Source organism: Arvicola amphibius, chromosome 4, assembly GCF_903992535.2.
Source record: "Arvicola amphibius chromosome 4, mArvAmp1.2, whole genome shotgun sequence".
Taxonomy (NCBI): domain Eukaryota; kingdom Metazoa; phylum Chordata; class Mammalia; order Rodentia; family Cricetidae; genus Arvicola; species Arvicola amphibius.
The window spans coordinates 61,364,962-61,391,615 of NC_052050.1; the positions used below are offsets into that span (position 1 = coordinate 61,364,962).

The 26,654-nt window shown below is 44.2% G+C and overlaps 2 protein-coding genes and 1 pseudogene across 3 annotated transcripts in view; 2 read left to right on the plus strand and 1 right to left on the minus strand.

The window, feature by feature from the left end:
• The first annotated feature begins 16,108 nt into the window (after positions 1 to 16,108).
• LOC119812912 (olfactory receptor 2B11) lies at positions 16,109 to 17,065 on the plus strand. Its single transcript, XM_038327932.1, has one exon. The coding sequence runs from the start codon at positions 16,109 to 16,111 to the stop codon at positions 17,063 to 17,065; it is 957 nt and encodes a 318-aa protein (XP_038183860.1).
• A 4,504-nt stretch (positions 17,066 to 21,569) lies between these two features.
• Nlrp3 (NLR family pyrin domain containing 3) overlaps positions 21,570 to 26,654 on the minus strand; it is a 29,215-nt gene continuing 24,130 nt past the window's right edge. For both annotated transcript variants that reach the window (XM_038326953.1, XM_038326954.1), the window contains 3 exons: positions 25,586 to 25,756; positions 24,928 to 25,098; positions 21,570 to 22,236 (listed from right to left, as the gene is read on the minus strand). In XM_038326953.1, the coding sequence (XP_038182881.1) occupies positions 22,137 to 22,236; positions 24,928 to 25,098; positions 25,586 to 25,756 (442 nt within the window). In that variant the 3' untranslated portion in view covers positions 21,570 to 22,136. The remainder of the gene's footprint in view (positions 22,237 to 24,927; positions 25,099 to 25,585; positions 25,757 to 26,654) is intronic.
• LOC119813542 lies at positions 23,199 to 23,691 on the plus strand (annotated as a pseudogene).

Below are 26,654 nucleotides of genomic sequence, written 5' to 3' on the forward strand. Positions count from 1 at the left end.
TCTCCACCTGGCTCCGGGAACAGCCAGTGTAAGTTACTGCTGCAAATTTGCTTTCCCAAAAGGACCAGTGCCTAGGTTGGATTCTCAAAATCAACCACACCGAGGACAACAGACTCTTTCTACTAGAAATGTCTGTCTTCTAAAATCTCAGATAAGGCCATGGTCCTTTTTCTGAACCCTTCCCAGATATTTCTATCCACTGAGGAGAAATGGTCTATAGATCTTTAGTAACTGCTCTTTAGCCATATGCTCTCAAAAAATGTTCTGAAATGATTTGGAGCAGATACATTCTCCTCAGTGATGTAGCTACTGGCTAGTCACCCATGTACCTGTCAATGCTCTATAGCCTGTGTTCCTGTCAGTAATCCTGACTGAACTCATTGATTCAACCAAATAAATAGATAAATAAAACAAAAAAACACATGAAAATAGGAGAGGACCAGTTGGGAAACACAGGATCATCAGAAGCCAGAAAGATACAGTAGGGTTCTAGGGACATGAATATAATTAAAAATAAATTAGATTCATATATGAAACCCATTATTATACATAATATATAATAATTATAATACAATTAACATATGCTAATAAAACACTACGTTTTTTAGAAAGTTGTATGTAAGAATTTTAAGCAGATTTTTATTAGATTTCTCCAGGCACCTACTCAAACTGTTTGAACCTCTCCTGTCTGAGAATCTCATATCTCCCTTTGTCCTCACACACTTTGCCAAACTACAAGTAATCATATCCTTACCTCATTTGTGCCAACACAACTAAAGATTATTGTCTATGTGACATAGTCATTATAACGTCACCGTTATAAATTTGTTTCATGGGCTGAAGAGATGTCTCAGTGGTTAAGAGCATCAGCTGTTCTTCCAGAGGTCCTAAGTTCAATTCCCAGCCACCACATGGTGGCTCACAGTCATCTTAGTGGGATCTGATGTCCTCTTTTAACATGCAGGTGTACATGCAGATAGAGCACCCATATACATAAAATACATAAATAAATCTAAAAATTAAATAAATTTGCTTCAGTTTTCTCAAATCATTTAAGACAAGCATCACTCAGTATCTTTATGTGACATTTTACGTTTTATCACTTACTTCTACTTAATTTTTCTCTTTCACTTTTACAGACTTGAAAGAGCCCCTTTTTGTGTACATATGAACCTATGAGGATCCACCCGCCTAACACCTACTGCCAAGCAGCAGCAGTTGAACAGGGGTTTGACCTAAGAGAACATGCAATGTGTCTCATTGTTGCAATACTGACAAAAGCGTCTTCAGAAAAAGATTGGTTTTTGCTCACAAATCAAGGGTATAGTCCATGAGGGAGTAATGGGGTTTGAGATGGCTGGATATGTTACATCCACAGACAGAAGCAGAGAGAAAGGAATTCAGATACTCGGCTCACATTCAGTCCAGAGACCCAGCCCGTGGGATGGTACATCTCATCCCATACTTAAATATAGGTCTTCACACCTCACTTAACCTAGTCTAGAAATCCCTCCTAGATACGCCCAGAGGTCTGTTCCTTGGTGAGTCCATCCCAGTTCCACCCCTTGTCCATTTAACTTTCAAGCACACCATTTTCAAGCCATAACTTTCTGCCCCTTATCCTAACATTCCCTCCAACTTCAAAAATCTCATAGTCTTTAACAGTTTCAACACTTAGTTTCAAGGTCCTGAATCTAAGTTTCATCTGAAACACGGCATAATCTCTTACCTGTAAATCTCTGTAAAATAAAAAACAAATTACATGTTTCCAACATATAATAGTACATAATAAACATTTCCATTCCAAACCCGAATAATGGGAACTTAGCGATGAATGATCAGACCAAGACTGAAACCTAGCAGGGTAAGCACCAAATCCTGCAGCTCCATGTCAGGCGTCTGGGAATCACGATGAAAGAATCTGGGCTCCAAAAGGTTCGGGTGGTCCTTTCCCTCCCCCTCTGCCACCTGCAGTGTAACGTAACTTCTTTCTTGGGCCAGCACTACTCCATAGCTGCAGTTTTCCTTAGCAGGCATTCCCTTAGTTAATTGCGTCTTCTACATCTTGGGTCTCCACTGTTTGCAACACAGGCGTTTCCTACACACCTTCACGAAATGGTCCTTGAATGATTCTAACTTGACCACATATCGCCTGACTTCGGAGGCTTTCTGGAACCTGGCAGAAAAATCCATGATGCTCTCAGTCTTGCCTCTTCCATGTCTGAAAAGCCATTACCACGTCGGTGACATTGCCAAGTTCTGCTGCCCCTCAGGACGGAGCCTGCCTGCCTTGCACCAGTTTCTGTCACCCTTTATGTGCTGGCCTAGGGAAACACTTCCCTCGGGAGCTGCTTTTGAGCAAAGAACCCCTCCAGGGGCATTTCCAGTTCAGGCTCTCTCCTTTCAGATGAATCTGAATTTTCGTAAGAAGCCTTTAAACCTATATCATGCCCAGATATATCCGAAGATGCCCAGAGGTTCATTTCCGTAATGACAAAATCCTATCAAGTTGACAACTGACATTAGTCATCGCAGGTATCGTCAACCTTTGATGCTTATAACAGAGAAAGAGTAGGACATTTATTAATGGTATGAAGCAAAAACATTCTTCTGCCACTTAGACATTACCTATGAAATGACGTGAAATGGCCAAGAAGCCCAGGGATCCTCCTTTCTCTACCTCCCCAGAGCTAGGTTTACAGGAACATGCTGCACATGCAAATTTTCACCTGGGTGCTGGGGATCCAAACTCAGGTCCCGGGCTTGCACAGAAGTACTTGACTAAGGCATCTCTCCAGCCCCGTGACTTCTTTCTAGTTGGGAAACTATTAATAAAGAGATCCAAACTTGCCTTTCAAAAGATTTACCTTTGGCTACATTTTCAGCAAAGGAAAAAACTACTTGTAAAATGGAAAGTGTGTATCCATGTATGTACATGTGCATGTATATATTTATAACTATAGCTATATATAGTTATTTATCATAAAATTTTCATCTTAAAATGTACTACATTTTTGTTAAGTAATTGTATGAAATGTGAATCTCTGTGATTTCGTCCTTGAGTCTTGATTCTAATCCTAAAATAGATACAGTAGAGGACTGAGACACAGAGAAAAGTCAGCTCTTCATACATACAATTTGTAATTCTATTGTGTAACACAGTGTGCCACATAAGTGAACATACATTTTCCATACACACACTTGTGTGCCTCTGTGGTGAACTCTGTTCAAGAAAACCAGGTCAGGACTGATGAGACGGCTCAGTGGATTAAGGCACCTGCTGCCAAGCATGACAATCTGGTTCCATCCTGGGAGTAACGCAGCAGAAAGAGAGAACCAACAGCCTCAAGTCCCTTCTAACCTCCTCACACACCATGGCCCACACATGTCCACGTGCACATCTATGACCAAACAAACAAATATTTGATTTTTTAGTTATTTTTTCATTTTATTTTCTTCCTTCCTTCCTTCCTTCCTTCCTTCCTTCCTTCCTTCCTAGAACACAGCAGTCAGTCATGATGGTACATGCCTGCAATCCTAGAACTCAGGGAGCAGCCAGGTTGATCTCTGTAATTCAAGGCCTGGTCTCCATAAAAAGTTCCAGTTCATAGTGAAACCCTGTCTTAAAACAAAACAAAAACAGTGTGTTGTGGCCATGGTGGCTTACATTTATAATCCCAGTATTTGAGAGACTGAGGCAATATTGTCATGGATTTGAGACTAGACTGGCTACATGCTGAGCTTATGACCAGCCTGACCCATAAAGCAAGACTCTTTCTCAAAACACCAACAACAAAACACCGGCATGCATCATTTCCGGGCTGCAGGAAGCTCAGTGCTCTGCAGAAACAAATCCAGAGCCTTGGGGCGCACACAATTTTTTCAGCACCTGGACAGCGCCTCTCGCAGTTACAGTTCATAAACCTGAATGCAGATAAAGGAAATTAAAAGAACAAGGTCTCAAGAGTCCTTTGCTGTTAGTTGTCCCTACCCATACTTCCTCCTTTATCCTTCCCTCCAAAGTAAAGCCACACTGAAGCATAATACCTTAGAAGCTTCTTAAAATATACACATGTATGAAAGGAATCTCATTGGAGTTGCCAAATCACAGTGGAGACAATGTCCCATCTAGACATTTTACACCGCTGAGTAAAACCTTCAGTGCCAGGAATGGTTATATCTTGTTGACTCATTGGCCAAATGTCCCCCATGAAACCCCAAACATCTCAGACTATCGCCAAGGCTATTGGTTGCTTTCCACAACTTAATGGTAGAGACCTATTGTTGATGACAGCACTTACTTAAGTCATCACCAATACAAAGAAGTCGAGCTAGTGTCTAGCTAGAAGCTTTGCCCCTACTAACTAATGTTCATGGTGTTGTAAGGCTGTCTGCACGACACAGAAAAAGAAAGTAATCATCAATATCGCCAGCCCCGAACCCTGCACCCTACAACAGTGACCTGCCTGCAAGGTAAGGTGGCACAACAGTGGCACCAAGGTTGCGGTAGAAAGCAACCACTTTTTAGATCGTATCTAAGGTCCATTCCAGAGATGTGGCCCATGCCTGACACTGCTAATAAGGTCAAGAACCTGAGACTAGATGGGTCATGGGTCCCAGGGAAAAACCTGCTACTGTTGTTCTGCTAAAGAAACACCACAATAAAATGACTTCTAGTGACAAACTGTTGTCCCCATAGATCAGTGCCTCACTCAGCAGCCCTCATCAGAGAAGCTGCTTCTTGCAGCAGATGGGAGTTAACACAGAGGCCATACTGGACAACGTGCAGAGGGTGAGAGCCTTTGGAACACTCAACTCTAAATGGGATGTCTTCATCAAAGCCCTCCTCTCGAGCTTCGGGGATCTATACAGAAGAGGAGGCAGAAAGACAGGAAGAGCCAGAGGTGGTGGATGGCTCTGAGGAGACAGTGCCTTCCAGACACCACAGGACCAATACACAATGAACTGAGAGACTGTGATAGTTGGCGTGTGACCTGCACAGGTTCAAACCAGACACAGTCCCAGCATGAGAAGGGAAAGGGGAGTCAACTTCCCACCACTGACCAAGAAAATACTTGCAGTTGGTACCTGCCGGGAAAAGGAACATCAGTTTTCTCCAGTGGGTCGTCATTGGGTGTGTGACACTTCACGACAGGACCCATGCTCAGGAGTTTGACCGCACAAATGAGCTTCTTTTTATTTTAAGTGGGTTATTATTTTGTTATTTTTTTAATCGTAGTGATTTTTGGTTTGTTTTGATTTTGAGAGAGAGAAAAATAAGTTGGGTGGTAGGGGAGAAGCTGGGAGGATATGAGAGAAGAAAAACACAATAAAATATGGAATATGAAAGGAATTGATACAATGTCTCTTTATGTAGCCCTGGCTTTCTGGGAACTCACTGTATGAAGATCAGCCTGGCCTAGACCTCACAGACATCTGCCTGTTCCTGCCTCTGGAATGCTCTGATTAAAGGTGTGTGTGTCACCATGCCCAGCCTGAGAAAATGATGGCTGTGAATAGCTGACAAATTTGGGTTAGCACAAAACCTCATGCCAGGCTAGATCTGGCCCACAAAGACCTTAGTTCTTGAGCTTAGTCAATACCTAAAAGCAAGTGCAGGGTTCTGGAGCACCAGCAGACCAGCTAACTAATAGGCCTGCTTCCTCCTGCAGCCTGGTGAGCGAGAAAGAAGCTTGGATGAAAGGAACCATTGCATCATGTGTACCTGTGCCACTGAGATTAGCCTCATGACGCGCAATTTCTTTCATCACCGAGCCTGTACCTAAGATGTGGACTTTGTTTTTGAAGACTAAGATTCAATATTTTTCATGTTTGTATCACCAGCAAATGGCAGTCTGGCATGCAATAAGGACTTTAATAAATGGCTTTTTAATCATTTTTAACAATGTATTTGCTTATGTTCTCTTCCTTCATCCAACTCCTTCTAGATTCTTCCTGCCTCCTTACCCTCCCAACTTAATTTTTTCTCTCTATCTAAAAAAAAAAAACACCCTGAAAATCAAAATGAACTTAAAAACTCCAATAATATTAAAAGGTACTAAAAACAAAATAAAACAAAAATAACACAAAATATATGGAGCCTGTTTTGTGCTGGCCATTTCCTCCTTGGAATCATCCACCACCTCTGGCTCTTCCTGTCTTTCTTCCTCCTCTTCTGCATAGGGCCGAAGCTCAAGAGGAGGGCTTTGATGAAGACATCCCATTTAGGGCTGAGTGTTCCAAAAGCTCTCACCCTCTGCATGTTGTCCAGTGTGGCCTCTGTTAGCTCCCATCTGCTGCAAGAAGCAGCTTCTCTGATGAGGGCTGAGTGAGGCACTGATCTATGGGGGCAACAGTATGTCACTAGGAGTCATTTTATTGCTGTGTTTCTTTAGCAGAACAACAGTAGCAGGTTTTCCCCTGGGGTCCATGACCCACCTAGTTACTTGAAAGAAACAGAAACAACATAAAGCTGAAAAGATTAGGAGCAGCAAATGAAACAACAGAATAATAGAGAGCCTGTGGAACAGATGGAGATGCTAAGGAAGAAATAGCTCATGGCCAAAACATGTTTTCAAAGGTAATAAATAGGGGTGAGAAGGTGGCTCGGGTTAAGGGAATTTTTGTTCTTGTGGAGGACAGAAGTTCAGTGCCCAGCACCCACAGCTACATCTGACTCCATCTCCAGGGGATTTGATGCCACTCAAGGCTCCGTGGAAATCTCTAAAGACCTCCCTCAACCATAAAGAGGGATCTGGAAGGGTACTTCTCCAGAGAAAAAGGGGAGCTTTACTGGGGGTGTTGAATAAGAATGGCCCCCATAGGCTCAGTCATAGACACATTCATCAAAAAAAAAAATTAGACCTAGCAGGAGAGTATTGGGCGGTGCACTTCAAGCCCTGAAAGTAAATACTGTCAAATGAAATTATTACAGCAGCAAAGGTATCTCAGTTTTTTAAAATGTATTTGTATGTATGTGTATGTATGTGTATGTATGTGCCCGTATAGGCCACATGTATTTGGGTGTCTGTGAAAACAAGATGGAGCCCTTGGATCTGGCATTACAGGCAGTTGTGAGCTACATGATGTGGGTGCTGGGAACTGAATTCAGGTCCTCTGGAAGAGCAACAAATACTCATAACTTCTGAGGTACATCTTCATCTTCAATCTCTCTCTCCATTTTAAAGATTTATCTTTATTTCTGTGTCTTCAAGTCTGTGTCTGTATTTACCACACATGTGCAGGTCTAGCAGAAGCAAGAAGAGGGTGTTGGATCCCCTGGAACTAATATTACGTGCCAGGTGAGTATTGGGATTTGAACTCTAGTCCTTTGGAAGAGCAGCAAGCACTTCTAATCACTGAAACATCTCTTCAGCCCCTACGAAAGGTACCTCTTTAAGTTAATAAAGAAATAAAAATCTTCCAAGATAAGCACAAACTAAAGCAAGTCATGAGAATGAAGACAGCACTTCAGAAGACAGATAAAAGAATTCTATACACAGGAGAAGAAAGGCAGTCACAGAACAAAAGACCATGAAGTAACAAATCCCATGCAATAGACCAATGAGTGAGAACTAATGAAGATTAGACACCATCTAATTCAATAAATCCCTAGTGTGGATATGGACAAAACAAAAGAATGAACAGTTTGTGAACTTGCCAGATAAAGTAAATAAAATTACAGACATCATCAAAGTCCTCTCAATAATAATCCAGATGTTAATGGTCTACTCTCCCAAATTAAACCATAAAAAAAAGGCTGACTGGATAAACACACAAGGTCCAACTATTTGTTGCCTGAAGATGACACACCTAATTGGTAAAGACTCGCACAGAATGGATGTCAAAGGATGCGATACTATATTCCAAGCAGACAGAGGCCAGAAACAAGGAGTAACCATTCTTGATCTTCTTGATCAAACACAGCAAATATCAGGCCAGAATTGGTTTAAACCAGTACATTTTAATTAAAAATGCAGACCACCAATAAGACATGATAATTGGGAATACTTATGCCCAAATGTTAGTACTTTAAGTAAATACTGGTCACAAAGGTATAGATAAACCAAGCTTCAATAATAGTGGGTAAGGTAAGAATAGAGGTGATGTGGATCAAAACAAACCCAAAACCCTCGAGCTTAAACTGTCTCCTACATTAAATGGATAAAACCAACATCTGTAGAACATTGTACACCAAAGCTGTAGAATGCACATCCCCCTCGGCATGCACAGACTTTCTCCAAAAGAGAAAACATTCTGGACCACAAGTCAGATTTTAACAAATATAAAAGAATAATTTCCTGAGTCTTATCAGATTATAACAGTATAAAACTAGAAGTCAGTAAGAGGAGAAATGATGGACACTATATGAACACATAGAGATTGAGCGCCACACTCTTGAAAGTACAATCATTGACAAAAATCATGGGGAAAAGTTAAAAATTCCTGTAATCCAACATGTCGTGGAGTATTGTTTTAAGCTGTGTTACATTTGTTTATGCTGTGGAACATTTGTTTAATGATGCAAAGATGTGTTGCGTTCTTTTATGTTGTATTTGTTTAACTCTGTGAAGCTGTGCTACGTTGCCTGCCTAAAACACCTGATTGGCCTAATGAAGAGCTGAATAGCTAATAGCAGGGCAGGAGAAAGGATAAGGTGGGGCCGGCAGGCAGAGAGTATAAATAGAAGGAGAAATCTGGGTAGAGGAAGAAAGGTATACAGGATAAAGATAAAAGCCCGGACGCAATAGATAGACAGGATAATTTAAATTAAGAAAAGCTGTCTAGAAACAAGCCAGGCTAAGGCCAGGCGTGTCATAAGTAAAAATAAGCCTCCGTGTATTCATGTGGGAGCTGGGTGATGCCTCCCAAGGGTGAAAGAGTGGAAAAGAGCCAACTATACAAGTGAAAATGAGAACACAGCTTCCTGGAGCCTTTGACGCACTGCGAGGTCGGTTCAAAGAGGAAGTTGATGAGTTGCCCATTTCAAAAAGACAGCCTCCAATCAGTGACCTGAAGATGTACCTCAAGGTCTTACAAACAACTAAAACATATTAATACATGCCAACAAACTGGGGGGAGGGGTCTCTGTGACCATCATGGCCAGAAGAGTAGTAATCCTTGGGAGGGAAGAAGTCAGTTAAGTTCAACAGGACTAAATAGCCAGGGTTGGTTCAAACTTTGGGAGTCTATGTCGTGAGCCCTGTGGCTCCCAACATAGATAACTATTTTCCCTAACTAGACTGGAATGGAGTTGCGAGGAGTAATCAGACACAGCTTACACGGTCATCCTTGAAGGGCCAGATCCCTCGTTTATTCTCCAAACAGTTTATATATCATCCCATCAATTGAGCGGGGAGATACATTAGGCTGTCTCCTAGGTAACCAGGTGAATGGCCTCTTGTCACGTCCGCATCCACCTGTTTGCGAGTATGCTAGCTGTCACGTAGGCATGAATTAGCATCTCTATAAGACATCCTCCAAATTACGAAAGGAAGGAGCACCAAACATCCTGATCAGCTTCAGCCAACACCTCTCCTCAGGTGATCTACATTAATAACAAAAGAAAATAGGAGCAGCTCATCCAGGCGGTTGTTAGGCTGAGACAGCTTGTCTGCAAAGCTACATGACCACCTCAGGCCGGGCCTATGGCTCTTATGCCATACCGAAATATGGGCCTACAAGTCTAATCCTGAGTAATTTATTAAAGATGTATTTAAGCACAGGACTACTTGGTGAAAACCTTTCTGGTGATAATTATCTCAATTCTATGTGCACAAAAAGCTAAAGATCAGATGTGACACACGCCTATTAATTTCAGCACTCAATAGGCAGAAGCAGGCGGATCTCTGTGAGTTTGAGGCCAGCCTGCTCATGACTACCTCAAAACTCTTTGTAAAGTAAATGTGACACCTGCCATGAAGATGGGTTCTATAGATTGACAAGCTCATGATAAGGGTGTCTAGAGAGAATCTGGTGTGGTCTTGGACACACAGATAGCACTGAGGTCACCAGGCTACTAACAATATCTGCTCCCCGCCTCCTAAAGGAATAACAGATCCTTTGAAGGAACATACAAACCCCTGTGTGTCTAACACTCCTGGTCCTCCTGGTGCTTAATTGTGAACACAAGGACCTCCAAGCCCCCTACAATAAGTAATCAAGAGATAGGTTTGTGAAATACAGACTAAAGAGGCTATGCAAGGAATAGAGGAAACCAAAGGTAGTTTTCTGAAATGATAGACAAAGTTGGCAAATCCTTATCCTAATTAAGCAAAGGAGAAAAATAGTAAAATATATACTAACAATTTTTTTAATTTATTTATTTTATCTTATGTATTTTGAGTGGTTTTGCCTGCATGTATATATGTGTACTATGTGTGGACCTAGTAACAAGAGAGGATCAAAAGAGGGTGTTAGATCCCCTGAAACTGGAGTTACAGGCAGCTGTAAGCTGCCGTAGAGATACTGAGTCAAACCTGAGTCCTCTGTAAGAGCAACAGGTGCTCTTAACTGCTGAGCCATCTCTTCAGCCCCTACATTATTTTAACTAGAGGGAAGAAGTAACTGTCTAAAGCACACCCAGTCACCATGGTTCCACAGCTAGCTTCTGCTCACATGATTTGCTGCTCATGACTAAGGATTTGCCCATCAAACTTGGTTCCCAACCAGAGTTTTCATCCCTTCCGTGCAACAAATGGAAGAGGCAGCTCAGACAACATTAGCCATGAGGAACAAATCTGTGCTTGGATTCCTCTGTGCTGGTCACTGTCCTAAGTCCTTTCTGAATCAACTCATTGCTCCCTCATGACAGGCTTTGGAGGGCAAGATTAGCCTAAGCTTTGCAAATAGAAATGGGGCACAGTGAGGCTAGGTGAGCCGCCTAGAGACTTGGAGATTGACTTTGGTGCTGAAACCAGTTCAGCTTGTTCTCTACCTGAACCACAGGCTACGCTAGTCAGTCCCCTGCTAGCTTTACAGTGACCTCCCCAACATTAAAGAATTGAAGGAGGAGGAGAAGGAACCTTCAATGCCTCATGGCTGCTCCATTTCCTCTGATCTTCTAGGATCTACCATTAGTTGCAAATTCTATAACTCACACTACATCAGTGATCAGTTAATCCCTTAGACACTAATTAAATAAAACATCAGGGATAACTTCCCAGCCAGAGGAGAACAAGCTTATCTGTTGTCTGTGTCTGGGGAGAAAGCACAGTGCCTTCCTGGAAAAGAGCGCAGAGGAGGAGGTCAAGTTTAACCTGGGGAATAGTTGGGAAGTGTGACATGAGCCGCCTAAGTGTGATAATCACCACTTGGACACCCTGGCTTCGGCAATAAGCTGCACTGTTTATATAAGTGCAGAAGCAGCTTCATCATACCCAAGTGTCCGCAACACAAGGTTGTTGCGATTCTGTAGCCCTCCTGTGGTCAGAGGAAAGCCCAGATGGCCCCCAATCTTCTCAGCAACATGGCAGCAAGGAAAAGTCCTTCCCACCTCCAGGCCAAGAGTGAGCTCTCTCCACCTGCTGAGCACCTGGTTCAGGTACGCATGAGGTCTCTGCAGGTTCATCAAAACAGGCAGTCGGCGTCCTCCTAGCCTACTGTCTGCATTCGCAGTGACTGCCTTCTTCAGCACTCCTCCCCTTGGCAGACCAGCACAGGCAACAAAGAGTCTCCCTCCCTGAACCAGGTCCTCTGGAGATGCCAGAGAGCCATGGAAGGTAAGGGTCAGTCCTGGGCTCTGGACAAGCTAGAGTCTGCATCACAGAGAGGGTCTGTGACATCTACTTTGGGATAAAATTACAGGTGGGGGGTAACTTGAAGAATGAAGCTTTTGCTTCACTTGAGTGATGCTGGCTAGAATCTCTAACGGTGAGAGTGTGTATTTACTTCCTCACCATGCTGGGAATGGACTAATTTTACTCTGATCAGACCTCTAATAGGAAGACTGCCATTGAGCCAGGACACACCCTGCATATCCCCCCTTGTCTTGAAAAAGCACCCATAACATCAGCTATGGAGAACGCTGCCTTTCACAGCCTTTCGCCAAGGCTCGGACTCCCAGAGTGTAGTCCACTTCGGAAGGCAGGAATTGAGGCCTTGATTTAACCATCCAGACTGAGAAAATTTTAAACTGAATTTTCAGATGGAATAGAGAACTAGTAAGAAATAAAATCTCATGGCTGAATCTGTTTGCCTATGTCAGGGGCTGTTTTCTGGAAATTTTACTTACTTCTCCAAGTTTGCTTTTCCCTCTTGAAGAGAGAAGTAAGTCACAATTCTATCAGGTCCCAAGGGAATTTCAACAACAGTTATTATGGATGAGATGTGATAGATAAGTAGACAAATAATTTAATAGATAGTGGATGGATAAATGGATAGATGGGTGGACAGACAGATAAAAATCAAGATTAACTATCACACAAAGGGTGACACATGTCATAAGGGTGTATCTGCATGTCCTTCAGCAGGTATAGTCTGAGTATTGTCATTAAAATATCCACTGTGTTGCCAAACATTGAAGGAGATGGTCCTTATTGCTTGGGGACCTGGATTACTTGAAGGCATTTTGCTCTTAGAACCTGAGTCTTAGGAAGATGCATTGTTGTATTTGGGTGCTAGGTAGGGAGTAAAGACTACCTGAAGATCTTGTCAGCAAGCTCTGAGGTCTAGACAGGCACGACTTCCCAGGACGGAAAGGAAGATCAGACAGTGCACGCCAGCCTTGTACAGATAGGACCAATAACACAAGATCATGGCTGGAAGTGAAAATGAGTAGAACCTCCTTAGAGCTGACCTGGTTGGTCTGAGTCATGATGGCCAGAGAGAAGTCAGCTGTGGATTAAGAGGAAAAGTATGGAGTCGGGAGCATGGTTGATAGGTGACGTTTCACAATGCCAGGCAATGGGGGGCGGGGGGGGACACAAAATCACAACCAGAGGCACAAGTCTAGAAGAACTCCAGCCCAGTGTGACTATGCCAGGTATGGAAATTAATACAATTTCCCTGGGAGGGAACTTGAATCTCAGAGAACACTTGAGACCACAGGGCACGCGTTGGTGCAATAGTGACCGATAGCCACATTCCCGGAGAGCCAGGAAATGCAGAAGCCTAAATGCATAGAGACCAGAGTGAAAGAAAGAGCTGGCTAACAGTAAGTGGTAGCTGGAACTCAGCTGGTTTGCCCCCAAGGAGGCTGCCACGGACACCATAGGGCTGTGATCCCACCACTACCACCATGAATGAAGATGAATCTAGCCTCAGTCTCCAGGGTAAGCCTTAAAACATGGGGTTTTTTTTTTATTTGTTTTGTTTTTTTTTTTGGTTTTTTTTGTTTGTTTTTTTTTGTTTTGTTTTTTTTTTTGTTTTTTGTTTTTTCGAGACAGGGTTTCTCTGCGGCTTTAGAGCCTGTCCTGGAGCTAGCTCTTGTAGACCAGGCTGGTCTCGAACTCACAGAGATCCGCCTGCCTCTGCCTCCCGAGTGCTGGGATTAAAGGCGTGCGCCACCACCGCCCGGCTGGGTTTTTTTTTTTAATGTGCTATGCCCTTTCATAGCTTACTGTGTTAAAAACTGAGTTCCAGAGCTCCCTAGAGATAAATCCTGCTCTTTGAAGTTAGTGCTTTCAAAGATTTTTTGACAGAACCATACAATAATTGAGTGTTTCACAAGCCTACTGGGAACATAAGGTAAAGAACATTAGTTTGGAAACTGTATACAGAGTAGAGGAATTTGGCACTCATCTATCTAAACTTCAGGGTTTGGGTTGTTTTCAAATAATAGCGGAGTTATTTGGTATTACATCTGGAAGAGATGTGCTTGCTGCAACATCTAGATTGAAGAGACCTCCATTAATTTTTGGATGTGTGGACAGAGCACCTCAAGAATTAAGATGAATATTCTGTAAATTACCTGCATGTGAGATTGATTTTAAGTCTTTTTTGTTTGTTTGTTGGTTGGTTGGTTTTTCAAGACAGGGTTTCTCTGTAGCTTTGAGACCTGTCCTGGAACTAGCTCTTGTAGACCAGGCTGACCTTGAACTCACAGAGATCCGCCTGCCTCTGCCTCCCGAGTGCTGGGATAAAAGCATGGGCCACCACCACCCAGCTTGATTTTCAGTCTTATCCTGAAGCATTGTGTCCCTGTCATGAACTCAAAGGCATATAGTCCCTTGGGGAAGCCCAGGAAGCTAGAACTATAGAATGACCCTGCAGGAGGTCAGGTAGCAAGCTGTCATGGCTGCAGCTGCAAACTGCCGTGACCCTGAGATCATGTCTTGCAAACAGTAAGGAATGAAGACCACAGATTCAAGAGTTAGCACTCCAACCAATGCTATTAGAGAATATAATGGGAATCCTTGGAGAATGGGGATTTTTAAGAGGGGATTGCTGTTTAAGTGGCAAGAACTCTGTGTTTGAAATTGTTACAGACAATGGAAACAGAAATGGGTAGGAAGTAAAAAGGTGACTTTTCTCCTGGCACGTAGAAGACGAATGCCTCCCCGGCACCAGAGCGCCATCACGAGCTAGCACAGGCATCAGCGTTTGTGAGGCAGAGTCTTGGCCAGTGCGGCACCTGCACACACAGGGGTGTTAGTCCGTGGAGCATCTTTGGTTGCCATCAGAGGGGTTTTTCCAGATGGTTCAGGTCCCCAGGCTCTCAGGGACTTACTGGGACCAATCCCCAACTGCTGAACTTCACTTTGTCTCCTACCTCAGCCCCATGACTCAGTGGCGGCAGCTCACGTGTTCCCTGCTAGTGGTGGCACCCAGAAATCAAACTGGCAATGGGGTAGTGTCACACACACACACACACACACACACTCCATTCTGGTCTTTTGTCAAACAATTCCAATTTTTTTCTTCCATGTTTTTCTTCACAACTGCATTCTCTTGGGTCTCATTAGGGCTCAGGAACAAATTAGGAGCTAAAGTATCATATCTCTCTTGGCTACTCCAGGATTCAGAGAGCCTGGGACCCTGCTATTTTTACTGCTTACATGGGTGATAGGGCTGTCATTGTGAGCAGTTATAGGACAAGGGCTTCCGAAGTCCTGAGAGCCAGAGCATAGCCGCATAGCCTCATAGCCACAGGGCCAGGCGTCAGTCACCAGAGGTGGGAAGGCAGTGATCTTAAGAGAGTCCCTCCCTGCTTACAAAGCCTGTCTTCCTGCCCTGGGTCCCCTCTCTCTTCTACCCTACCACTATCTCCAGAAGACAAAATGAAAAAGCTACAGAAAGTGTAACCCTGCTGGCAGGGTCAGCTATTCAGGGTCCTCTGAAGGGGCGCTAACCTGCAAGACATGGGCTGAAGAAGAGGAATGGAGACCAAGCAAGATTCTATTGTCAAGGTCTCCATTTATTGGGGTGAAAGTTACAGCTTATATACCCTTGAATGGGGTGGAGGTAGGGGTAGGCAGGAACTCTGCCGGGGTAACTGAAGGTCATCAGCCAGCACCTGGTGTAAGCCGAAGCATGTGATTCATTAACATTGGAGTAAGGGGTAGGTTCCGTTAGCATTGGTGTGATCCATTAGCATTGGAGTAAGGGGTGGGTTCCGTTAACGGATAGCTCTCAAGATAGTTTGGGATGAGGGGTGGGATCTCCGTAAACATCCTTAGGGCAATGACCTCTGCTATCCCTGTAAGGACGATGGTCCCTGACAAATCTATCCTTAGGAAAATGGTCCCTGACAAGAAAGTGGACCCTTGCCCATCAGTGTATTTGTAGAGAAATCAAACATTGATTGCCATGACAGTAAGAGCTGTGGTAGTCATGTCTGGATTCAAATGAAACCTACATCTGTGTGGCACTCTAGCTTGTAAGCCTCTATCTTCTCTGATATCTGCAGCTGACACAGGCTTCCTTCCCCACTCCCATGGTAACAGATGCAGGAGTTTGGAAAGGCTGGCTGGCTTGGTGGAGGTTAGAGTGTGTGTGGGGGGGGGTGAGATGTACATACTGCTGCCCCGACTCCCCGGTCCAGGGGTCTCTGCAAAGCAAGGGGGCAGGCAGACGGCATCAGCCTGGGAAAGAGCAGACATGGAATGAGGAAATCATTGACTCATTCAAACTCTCCTGACTCATCACAGCTGCCAGAAAATGCCTCAGCATGAGAAGTGACAACCAGAGCTACTTCTGGGACCCCCCAAAGGACTTCATCCTCCTGGGCATTTCTGACAGGCCATGGCTGGAGCTCCCACTCTTTGTAGTGCTGCTGGGGTCTTACGTTCTGGCTATGCTGGGAAACATCTCCATTATCCTAGTCTCCCAGCTGGATCCCCAGCTTCACAGCCCTATGTACATTTTCCTTAGCCACCTGTCCTTTCTGGACCTCTGCTACACCACCACCACCGTCCCTCAGATGCTGGTCAACATGGGCAGTTCCCGGAAGACCATCAGTTATGGTGGCTGCACCGTGCAGTACGCCATTTTCCACTGGCTGGGCTGCACCGAGTGCATTGTCTTGGCCGCCATGGCCCTGGACCGCTACGTGGCCATCTGTGAGCCGCTCCGGTATGCCATTATCATGCACCGCCCACTCTGCCAGCAGCTAGTGGCTACGGCCTGGCTCAGCGGTTTTGGCAACTCCCTCGTTCAGGTCATCCTGACAGTGAAGTTGCCTTTCTGCGGGCAGCAGGTACTAAACAACTTCTTCTGTGAGGTGCCAGCCATGATCAAGCTATCCTGTGCCGATACTACAGTGAACGATGTCACACTGGCGGTGCTGGTGGCCTTCTTCGTGCTGGTCCCTCTGGCCCTCATCCTTCTCTCCTATGGCTTCATTGCTCGGGCAGTGCTGAGGATCCGGTCCTCCAGGGGGCGGCACAAGGCCATCGGGACTTGCTCTTCCCACTTGCTGGTGGTTTCTCTTTTCTACCTACCTGCCATCTACATGTACCTGCAGCCTCCATCCAGTTACTCTCAGGAACAGGGCAAGTTTATCTCCCTCTTCTACTCCATAATAACGCCCACCCTCAACCCTTTCATCTATACCTTGAGGAATAAGGATGTGAAGGGAGCACTCGGAAGACTCCTGGCGAAGACTGGGAGGCTGTGTGGAAGGTGAAGCTCTGACCTGGGACGAGCTACATAAACTGCGGAACCCTGAGCAAAAACCTCGGGGTGGGGGGATGGGGCTATAGCTCAGCGGCAGAGCCCTTGCTTGGCATGTGTGAGGTCCTGAGTTCAGCTCCTAGGACTGAGGAAAATGTTTAGAACTATAGGATCTTTGAGAAATTTGAAAGCTTAAAACACACACACACACACACACACACACACACAAACTATTCCATCCCAAAATATTTCACCTTCTATGTGATGATAATGGTTAATGTTGCACATCTAAGAGTAAGGTTATTCTGAAAACACAATCCTAAGAAGCCATATAGCTTCAAGAATCATGACCTGGTGTTGGGACTAAGTCCTGGTCTTCAGCTGCTCTTCCTGCTAGAGCCTTCTAATTGAAGTTACTAAAAGCTGTGCTTTGCCTAGAGGATCAGAGGATGGGATTTTCACCTGTTGGCCATTGACTGCAAGGTATTTAAGCCTCTGTGGTGCTATTAAAGAAGGGCTTTTGTACAGCGATTAGAGGTCCACGTGTTGGTTTGTCTCTACGTGTGTTTCCTCAACCTCCAGCCCCTTGCCCAAAGCTCACAAACTGGGTTCTAGAGCATAGAGCGCGGGGGGGAGGGGGGGGAGGAACGGAGGGGCGCGGTACGCGGCAACCTGGTGTTCACCAGTACGTGTTAGACTGCTAGGCTCCTGATTTCCTGGCTCTTTCCTTTCTTCTTCTTCCTATATTTCCTTTCCTGTTTCCCATTTATATCTTTTTAGCCTCTTTCTTCCTTTGCAGTCACTCCAGATGTGCACAATATGAACCTGACACAGTCTTACCTATAATAAACATCTATCTGTTCTCCATCCTGATAAATACAGTATTTTTCCCAAAATGTCACAAGAATGACATGACTGCATTTTTCTTTTGTAACCATAGATGATTTTCTTCTTCCTGGCTTCAGACTTCCTTTATAGAAAGTTTTCCCACAACTGACTGAGAACTGTCTTTCTGCTGGGGGCCTAGAAGACTCCCGCTTAGGGTGCATGAATGGAAACAGATACCTCTAACCTCTCACCTTACAGATGGGCATATTCCCGTGGAGAATACGGCAACAAATATGATCAATGTTAGAGACAATAAAGCGTCACATGAAAAATTCAAGAGCTTAGCTTGGAGATGTTTAGCTCAGCAATAGAGCTGGTGCATATCCTGGCCCTGGTTTGGGTCCCCAGAAGCACATAAAAAAAAACATGTTGAAGGTGATTATTATGGCTACCATTTGCAGAAGGTGTCTGTGATGTTGGAGATCTAGTAAGTGTATATAAGTACCGATCTGTATGATACTGATCCTCATGACATGGTCCCTTTTCCAATTTCCCTTTTCATATAATAATCAATTATTAAAGGCTGCAGTAATTTCTCTAATTATTATAGAGTTCTGGTAGCCAAGGAAACCGAGATGCTCACAAACAGCCTACTGGCTGCCCTTGGAATGGAGCTATTGCAAGCACCTTATATTTATTTGTATTTGCTTTTCTTTCATTTTTATTAAACCATTCTGGACGGTTGTATTTGATTTTAAATTATGTGTATATCTGGGGAGTGGGGCATGTGTGTGTGAGTGCATTTGTTCACAGAGGCCAGAGGGGGCATCAGAGTCACTAGAGCTGGAATTGAACTCAAGTCCTCTGCAAGAGCAGCAGGCTCTCTCAGCCACAGAGCCATCCCTCCAGCACCTTGCATGATCCTTTTATACTTCGTTCTTTCTTTGTTTTTTTAGTGCCTCAGTGAGACACTACTAATGCAAGTAAGCCTAGTAAATTAACAACAAATGGATGAAAATCAGGAAAAGAAGAAAATTATCTAGCAGTAAAGGAAAAGCTTAAATGCAAGTCACAAAGCTGAAAAAAAAAAAAGTTGATTTAAGAAATGTGAACCATGACTGCCCCAGATCCGGGACCACTGTGTTTTTTCCAACGGATTTCCATAGAGCTGTCAGAGAATAACATAGAAGAGCCCATAATCAATGGCACAAATTCGAGCCAAAATTAATAAATCAACATGGTAAGAATACCCAAAAAGATAACCAGAGAATATATCAATACAATGATTTGATCTAACTCTAGGACACTTTTGGGTGTTGAGAATTATGTTTCCCAAAACAGATGTGCTAATTGACAATCTCACATTCTCTTTACTTTGTGAAGGCTATGACGTTTAGCAACTTGCTCGGCCACTAGAACTCGGTGAGAGATTCTTTAGATCTTCCTGGACAAGGTTGTAAGTTGCCTGGCAACTTTTAGTGATAGTCCCGGGTACCCCGAGTTACCAAGAAGTCAATTATCTGTAAGACTGACCATGCTGAAGAGATTACAAACAAAGGTGATAGTCCCGGTTACCCCAAGTTCCCGAGAAGTCTGTTATCTCTAAGATCAAGCATGCTGGGAAGATTACAAATGAAGGTGATAGTCCCAGGTACCCCAGTTCCCGAGAAGTCTGTTATCTCTAAGACCAACTGTGCTGGGGAGATTATAAACGAAGGTGATAATCCTAGATACCCCGAGTTCCCGAGAAGCCTGTTATCTTTAAGACCAACCATGCCGGGGAGATTACAAATGAAGGTGACAGTCCTGGGTACCCCGAGTTATTGAGAAGTCTGTTGTCTCTACAACCGACCATGTTGGGGAGATTACAAACGAAGCGCCATGTGAACCAGTACAGCCAGCTCTCCAACTCTTGAATGGGGTTGGATCCTCCAACCAGATAACCCCCAGAACCTGAACAAATTCATGGGTCCTTGAAGATGAAATATAATAAATAGTCATTATTCTCAAGTTCTAGGTGTTGGCATGGGCTGTCAAGCAGCAAAGGTGCCTGGAGCAATAGGGGTCCCTTAGAATATCTATTTTCACAGATATGCAATGTCACAGGATAAGCATAGAGGAATTTTAAAAAACATTTATTTTATGGATGTTTGCCTATGGAGGTCAAAGAGGGTCCTCTGAAACTGGAGTTACAGATGGCTGTGAGCCACCATGTGGGTGCTGGGTAATGAACCCAGGACCTCTGGAAAAGCAGCCAGTGCTCTTAACCAATGAGCCATTTTTTAAGTCCTGAGAACTTCTTTTACTTAGAGTTATAAAGTATTTAAGTGATAAAAAAAAATAAAAAAATATTTAAGTGATTCAACTCACAAGTAAATTAAAACATGTTTACATAACAAACTGATATGTAATAGAAATTAAAAAGTGGATTTTGATAACACATGTCAAATTTTGACAACAGAGAGATAATGTGTCACAATTCAGGTTACTATGATACAGAAAGCAAATATGTAGATAAATATTCAAAGTCCTAGACTGAGGCTTGGGGTACATACAACTCAATATTAACATCCAGTCACCATCATTACTAATGCTGCTGCTACAACTACTGCATGCGAATGTGAATGCGCGTGCGCACACACACACACACACACACACACACACACACACTCCTAAGCCAGCAAAGAGTTTACACTGATTTGTGCACTGCACAGTTTTTTTTTAATTAATTAATTTTTTTAAATATTTATTTATTTATTTATTATGTATACAACATTCTGTCTGTGTGCATGCCTGCAGGCCAGAAGAGGGCACCAGACCTCATTACAGATGGTTGTGAGCCACCATGTGGTTGACTGGGAATAGAACTCAGGACCTTTGGAAGAGCAGGCAATGCTCTTAACCTCTGAGCCATCTCTCCAGCCCCTTAATTAATTAATTTATTTATTATGTATACAGTGTTCTATCTGCATGTATGCCTGCCCACCAGAAGAGGGCACCAGATCTCATAGATGGTTGTGAGACACCATGTGGTTGCTGGGAATTGAACTCAGGACCTCTGGAAGAGCAGCCAGTGCTCTTAACCTCTGAGCCATCTCTCCAGCCCCCCACAGTTTTCTTTATTAAGTTAGTCTCTCTAGGAAGCTATAGCTCAGATGGTGCGATGCTTGCCAAACATCCACAAAGAACTGGGTTTGAGCTCCAGTGTCACATAAACCTCATGGTGGCACACGCCTGCAATACCAGCACTGGGGAGGTGGAGCGAGGAGGCCCGAAGTTCAAGGGGGGAAAGTAGGCTATTTTTTAAAGTCAGTTTATCCAAAGAGAGTGTTTAGGGGCGGGGCATGGTTGCTCTGCCCTTGCATAATCTCCTATACTAACAGTTCACCAACCACATTTCCATAACAAAGGTCTGGAGAGTCCACTGGACAATATAAAACAATATTTCCACTCTGGGCAATGCTGTATTGTTTAAAAGTTGTTCCTGCCGGGTGGTGGTGTACGCCTTTAATCCCAGCACTCAGGAGGCAGAGGCAGGTGGATCTCTGTGAGTTCGAGGCCAGCCTGGAGCAAATTCTAGGACAGACTCCAAAGCAACACAGAGAAACCCTGCCTTGAAAAACAAAAACAAAAAAAAGGTATTTTAAGTATGTAAAGTAATTTATTTTTAGAAGCTTGGGCAAATAACTTAAAAGAATTCTAGATACATTTTTAAATTCAGAAAGTAGTACATACATACAATAAATACAAAATGGATTTTTATAAATCTCTGGATTTTCAGGTAGCTAAATAGAAAACATAACTATTAAAAAAATAAAAAAAAATAGTTATCACGAACTTGCCATCTAGGGCACAGCCAGCTACTTACATGGTACAGTCAGTTAACAGAAGACCAAGAAAATGATACAGACAAATGTAAAGAAAACAAGGGGGAGAGACGTGGGGGGAAGAAAAAAACAGCATGAGAGGAGGAAAAGACAGAAATGTTTCTGTGAGTTGGTTCCATGAGGTCACCAAGAGGGAACACCTTGCCAGCTGAGGGCGTGATGGAGCCGCATCCTCTGGCATCTTCGCATTCCCAGTGTCTTCACTGGGGAAAACATCCTTGGCTCCCACAGGAGCCTTTGCTCCAGACCCTGAGCTAGGAGAGCCCCGAATGGGGTCCTGATGGTGGAGGCGGGTCTGACAACCCTGAAGAATGGTGTGCACTAGGGCACGGAGCAGGACTGTGGCACCTGGCAGTCCTGTGCCCACACCTACCAAGAAGGCTCAAAGATGACAGTCAGCTCCGGCTTCTCTTCCTGAAGCGCTTCTAAGGCACATTTTGTTTCATAATTAAAATACATTTCACCCAACCTATAAAAACAGAAAGAAAGCTTTGGTTAGATCCTCAAAAAACTGGGAACTGGGCCTTTAAAATGTCAGCTCATCTGGTGTGAGCACTTGGGAGGCTAAAGCAGGAGGAATACCACAGTTCAAGGGTAGCCTGGGCTACTTAGTGAGTTTGAAGCCAAGCCAGCCTGGGCACTTAAGATATCATCGTGTGTGTGTGTGTGTGTGTGTGTGTGTGTGTGTGTGTTTACACGTGCGTACACATGCATGTAATCTCATTTTCGTTAATCCCACCTCCATGCCCTGAAATACTGAGTTTCCTAACCAATGTCGTTTCTGTGCTTTCTAAAGAAAGTCACCCTGTTTTGTCCAGTTGTCCTCAAACTTCTAGACTCAAGCAATCCTCCTTCCTCAGGCCCCTGACAAGCTGGAGCTATAGAGTGTTGTACTCCGCTTATTATATATTGATCCTCATTTTCAAGTAGACAGGAGGGAGCATGAATCCCCGTACATCATTTCCCAGGTTCAACAGTCGAAGCAGCTCATGGCCAACCACGCTCGTCTATTGGCCTCCCACACCTTCCTGACTGGACGCCTTGACTCTATGTATTCATAGTTATTTCACTGTGTTATATCCAACGGCCAACACTTTTTACAAGAAAACTGCAATGTCCTCGCACATGTTACTGTCGATGTTCAGCATATGTTGAAATTTCCTCAACTGTCTTGGAAATATTTTATGATATGTTTATTTAATCGAGATCTCCTACAAATCTACACATTGCAATTTCTTGGTATGCCTCTCAAATAGTCTGCACATATTTTTCTTTTATTCAGGATCTTGTTTGGTAGTGAGGCTGTTCTCAAATTAGACATCCTCCTGCCTCCACTCCCTGAAGGCTGGGATTATTGGTATGAGCCATCACAGTCAACTTAAGTACCAAATCCATTTTCTTCATTAAAATTCCCTTGAAAGGAGAACCACCATGAGCAAGCGGAACCAGGTGTCATATGTGTGCCCCACAGAACCCGCCTTCCTGTCCCGCCTCAAGGAAGGCCCCACCGTAGAGACCAAGAAAATTCAGCCTCGGCTCTCAGATAATGATGGGGATCACAGGGACAAAGAAGATGAGCAGCCTCGGGTAGTGGTTTTAAAAAGGGAGACCTAAGAGCTGAAGAAGTCATGAAAATTAAAGCAGAAATAGAGGCTGCCAAAGCAGATGATCTCCATCTGATGGAAGAATCAGGTATCAAAAACCAGGTAAGCGTTCCTCAGTTGAAAAGTGTTCAGGTTTAACAGCAAGCTCCAAAAAGAAAAAAGAAAAAACGAAAGAAAGAAAGAAAACAAATGAAGATGATGTAAATAAGCAGAATTCGGTTAGAAAGAACTCACAAAAGCAAATAAGAAACGGTAGTCTCCTTTCTTTCAACAGTGAAGATGGCCGTAAGTGTAAACATTGTGGACGTGGTTTCCTCTGAAAGCAATGAGGTATTTTCTACAACATTGATTTTCCTGTATCTTAAAGTGACACTTTCCCCTAGTACTTCAGGGTCATTACAGAAAGCTTCAAAAATACAGAACACAAATTCTGAAATAAAACCCATCCAATAATGACCCTCTGGCTGGAAATGCTAAACATTCACTACTGTTAGCATTTGGTTACCTCCCACCTGTGGGTATGTACATATGTAAATTACACTTTTAAACAAAACTGAGATTGTCCTTTAAAAAAGTTTCCTTGAAAGTTAACTAAGGAGATGGAGCACTGGCCCTGCCCCTTTTCCTACAACGTCAGGTTGAGCTGTGGACTGTACGTTTGCACACCTTCAAAGTGCGTCTGTGTTGGAGTCCTATCCTGAAATGTGGGGTACGGTCTGCCGGTGGTGACTGGAGTTGGGCAAAAGTGTAAGAACAGACTCCTTGTGGCGGGATTAGAACCCTTATCCCAGGGAATGCATCCTCTCCCCATCTCACCCTGAGTGTGAGCACATGGTGAGCCAGCCCTCTGCTAGTGTGAGCACACGGTGAGCCAGCCCTCTGCAAGTGAAGAAGAACCCTTTTCCAGCAACTAAATAAGCCACACCTCATTTTAGATGTTCTGGCTTCTAGAGCTGTGGTTAAATAGACTCCTGTTGTTTAAGTCACCTGATCTTAGTGTTTTGTTTTACCTGACAAGCTGGTTACATCCCAGAATCCCCTAGGCTATTTTGAGCCTAGCCCCCGGCTCAGTCATGACAATCCCTCTACTGGATCCCTATCCCCAGCTTTGTTCTTCCTGTGGCTTCTGGTCCATTCATACTAAAAATTACAAGCTTCTAGGGGCGTCTAGGACCCTTTGTCATATGGCTCTGGCTGTCTATAAATACATCTTTTCTTGGTCCTTGTTCATTCTGCTCTAGGCACTCCATATTTCAAACCACTTGGGATTCAATTGGGTATGAAAAAAACTTCCCATCCTTAAAGAAAAGCAAATATCAATGAAAAGCAGCCACACTGAACAATATTTATTTTCAAGAGATTATTGGGCTTTTTGTTTGTTTGTTTGGTTGGTTGGTTTTTTTGTTTTTTGAGGATGCAAAGTCTTTTCATGCCCAATTGAATCTTGGCTAGTCTAAATATCTGGCTGCTGTTGAATGTAACTTTCACACATTGCTCTATTTTTTTAAGATCTCCACCAACTGGCCCAGATCTATCTAAGCCCCCTCGGCACTCACTGTAGGCTCTGCAGGAGGCAGCCCTGCTGCTTCAGAACCTCGCAGAGCATCACCACAGCCAGGTCGCCCAGGTCGTTGTTGCCCAGGTCCAGCTTCCGGAGGCTCCGGTTGCAGGTCAGCATTTTGGAGAGATTCCAGCAGCAGTGTGAGGTGAGGCTGCAGTTGTCCAGCCTTCGAGAAATGAGAGAGGAGTAAAGAAAATATCCTCAGCCACCCATCCCGCCCTGGTCTCCAAGGTCTTAGCCAGCATTATTTCACATGCCCAAAAAGCCCGGGAACGAGCAGCTTGAAGCAGCTTTATATGGTACTGATGTTTCTCTTCCCCGTTTAGATGGAAATATCTTTTCCCAATGTACTGGATTGTGCAGACCAAAATAGAAACAGAAATATGTTAGCTGACTTTTTAAAATGCTGTTTCCCCTAGATTTCCACAAAATAACAATGCCATGTCATATGAATTTGCCTCTGGTTTTGAGGCCTGGGGTTAGTAGAAACTCAATTCTTGAGCTTCACACCATCTAGAAGCCTCCCGGATCTGCCTAATGAACCGACACCCAGGAAGACTCCTTGATCCTTAGACTCAGATTTGTCTCATGGTTGTTCCCCAGTCTACCTCACACCACATATTCCCATCAACTCAGGCAGCCCATGGACTCACTCCAGCATCTGTAGCTTGCAGCTGGGGTGCAGAAGTCCCTCACAGAGGAGCTTGAGCCCCGTGTCTCCAAGAGCGTTGTTTCGTAGGTAGAGGTGCGTGAGGCTCCGGCTGGCTTTGAGGACAGAGCTCAGAGCTGAACAACAAACGGAAGTGAGGCCAGAATTCACCAACCTATGGGAAAACCAGAGGAAAGAGTCCTCAGTGCCCAGGCTCTCTCAGACACTGCATGCCGCTTTGACCAGCATCTTCCAACTTAAAGGTCAGAAGCCAGAATCTTGGATTCAATCTGAAGCGTGACTCCACATCTCTGGATCCCACAAGAGAGGGGAGCAGGGGCCTCAGCACACATTCTGCTTGAATGAGCACAAGAGAAAGAGAGAAAAGCAAATGATCGGATGCATCCACACTTTTAACACGGATCCCCTCTGGCAGCAGACACTCCTCTGTGCCGCCTCATCTGAAAGAACACTCCACATTCCCCTAACTACAATCCTCTGACACTGCAGACAGCCATCTTGACTCTGATGTCACCCAGGCAAGACAACAATACAGCCGCCACAAGTACCACACACCTGTCACGGATTGGAAATCAGTGGTCATGAGGTTGTGTCTCCCTGAAACTTAAGTAGGGGCAGACTCAGGCTCAGCGGGGATTCTGGGGACTCGCTGTAACTTAGAGGGATGGGGTAAGAGAGGGGGCAGGGACCGTGTGGGCCAGGGAAGGTGGGGTGACTTCACCCTCCTCTCCCACATCCGCCCTCTCTCACACCTTCCATCCATCTGCCTGTCCCTTAGCACAAAACCACTGATCGGTGTTACTACCGATGGAAAGAGAACATTACATTTTTATTACATTTTGTGAGAGACAGAGACAGAAAACATGCACCTCTGTGGAGATCAGAGGACAGCTCTGAGAGTCTCAGGAAGGAAGCTCAGGTTATCAGGCTTGATGGAAGGAGCCTTTACCTCTCGGACCTCACAACAGTCCAGGAATTTTTGATTTACTCTTCTTGGGTCAAGTTGAGCACTGTCCACAGCCAAGTGCTGTGCTTTAAATATGTGTGGTCCC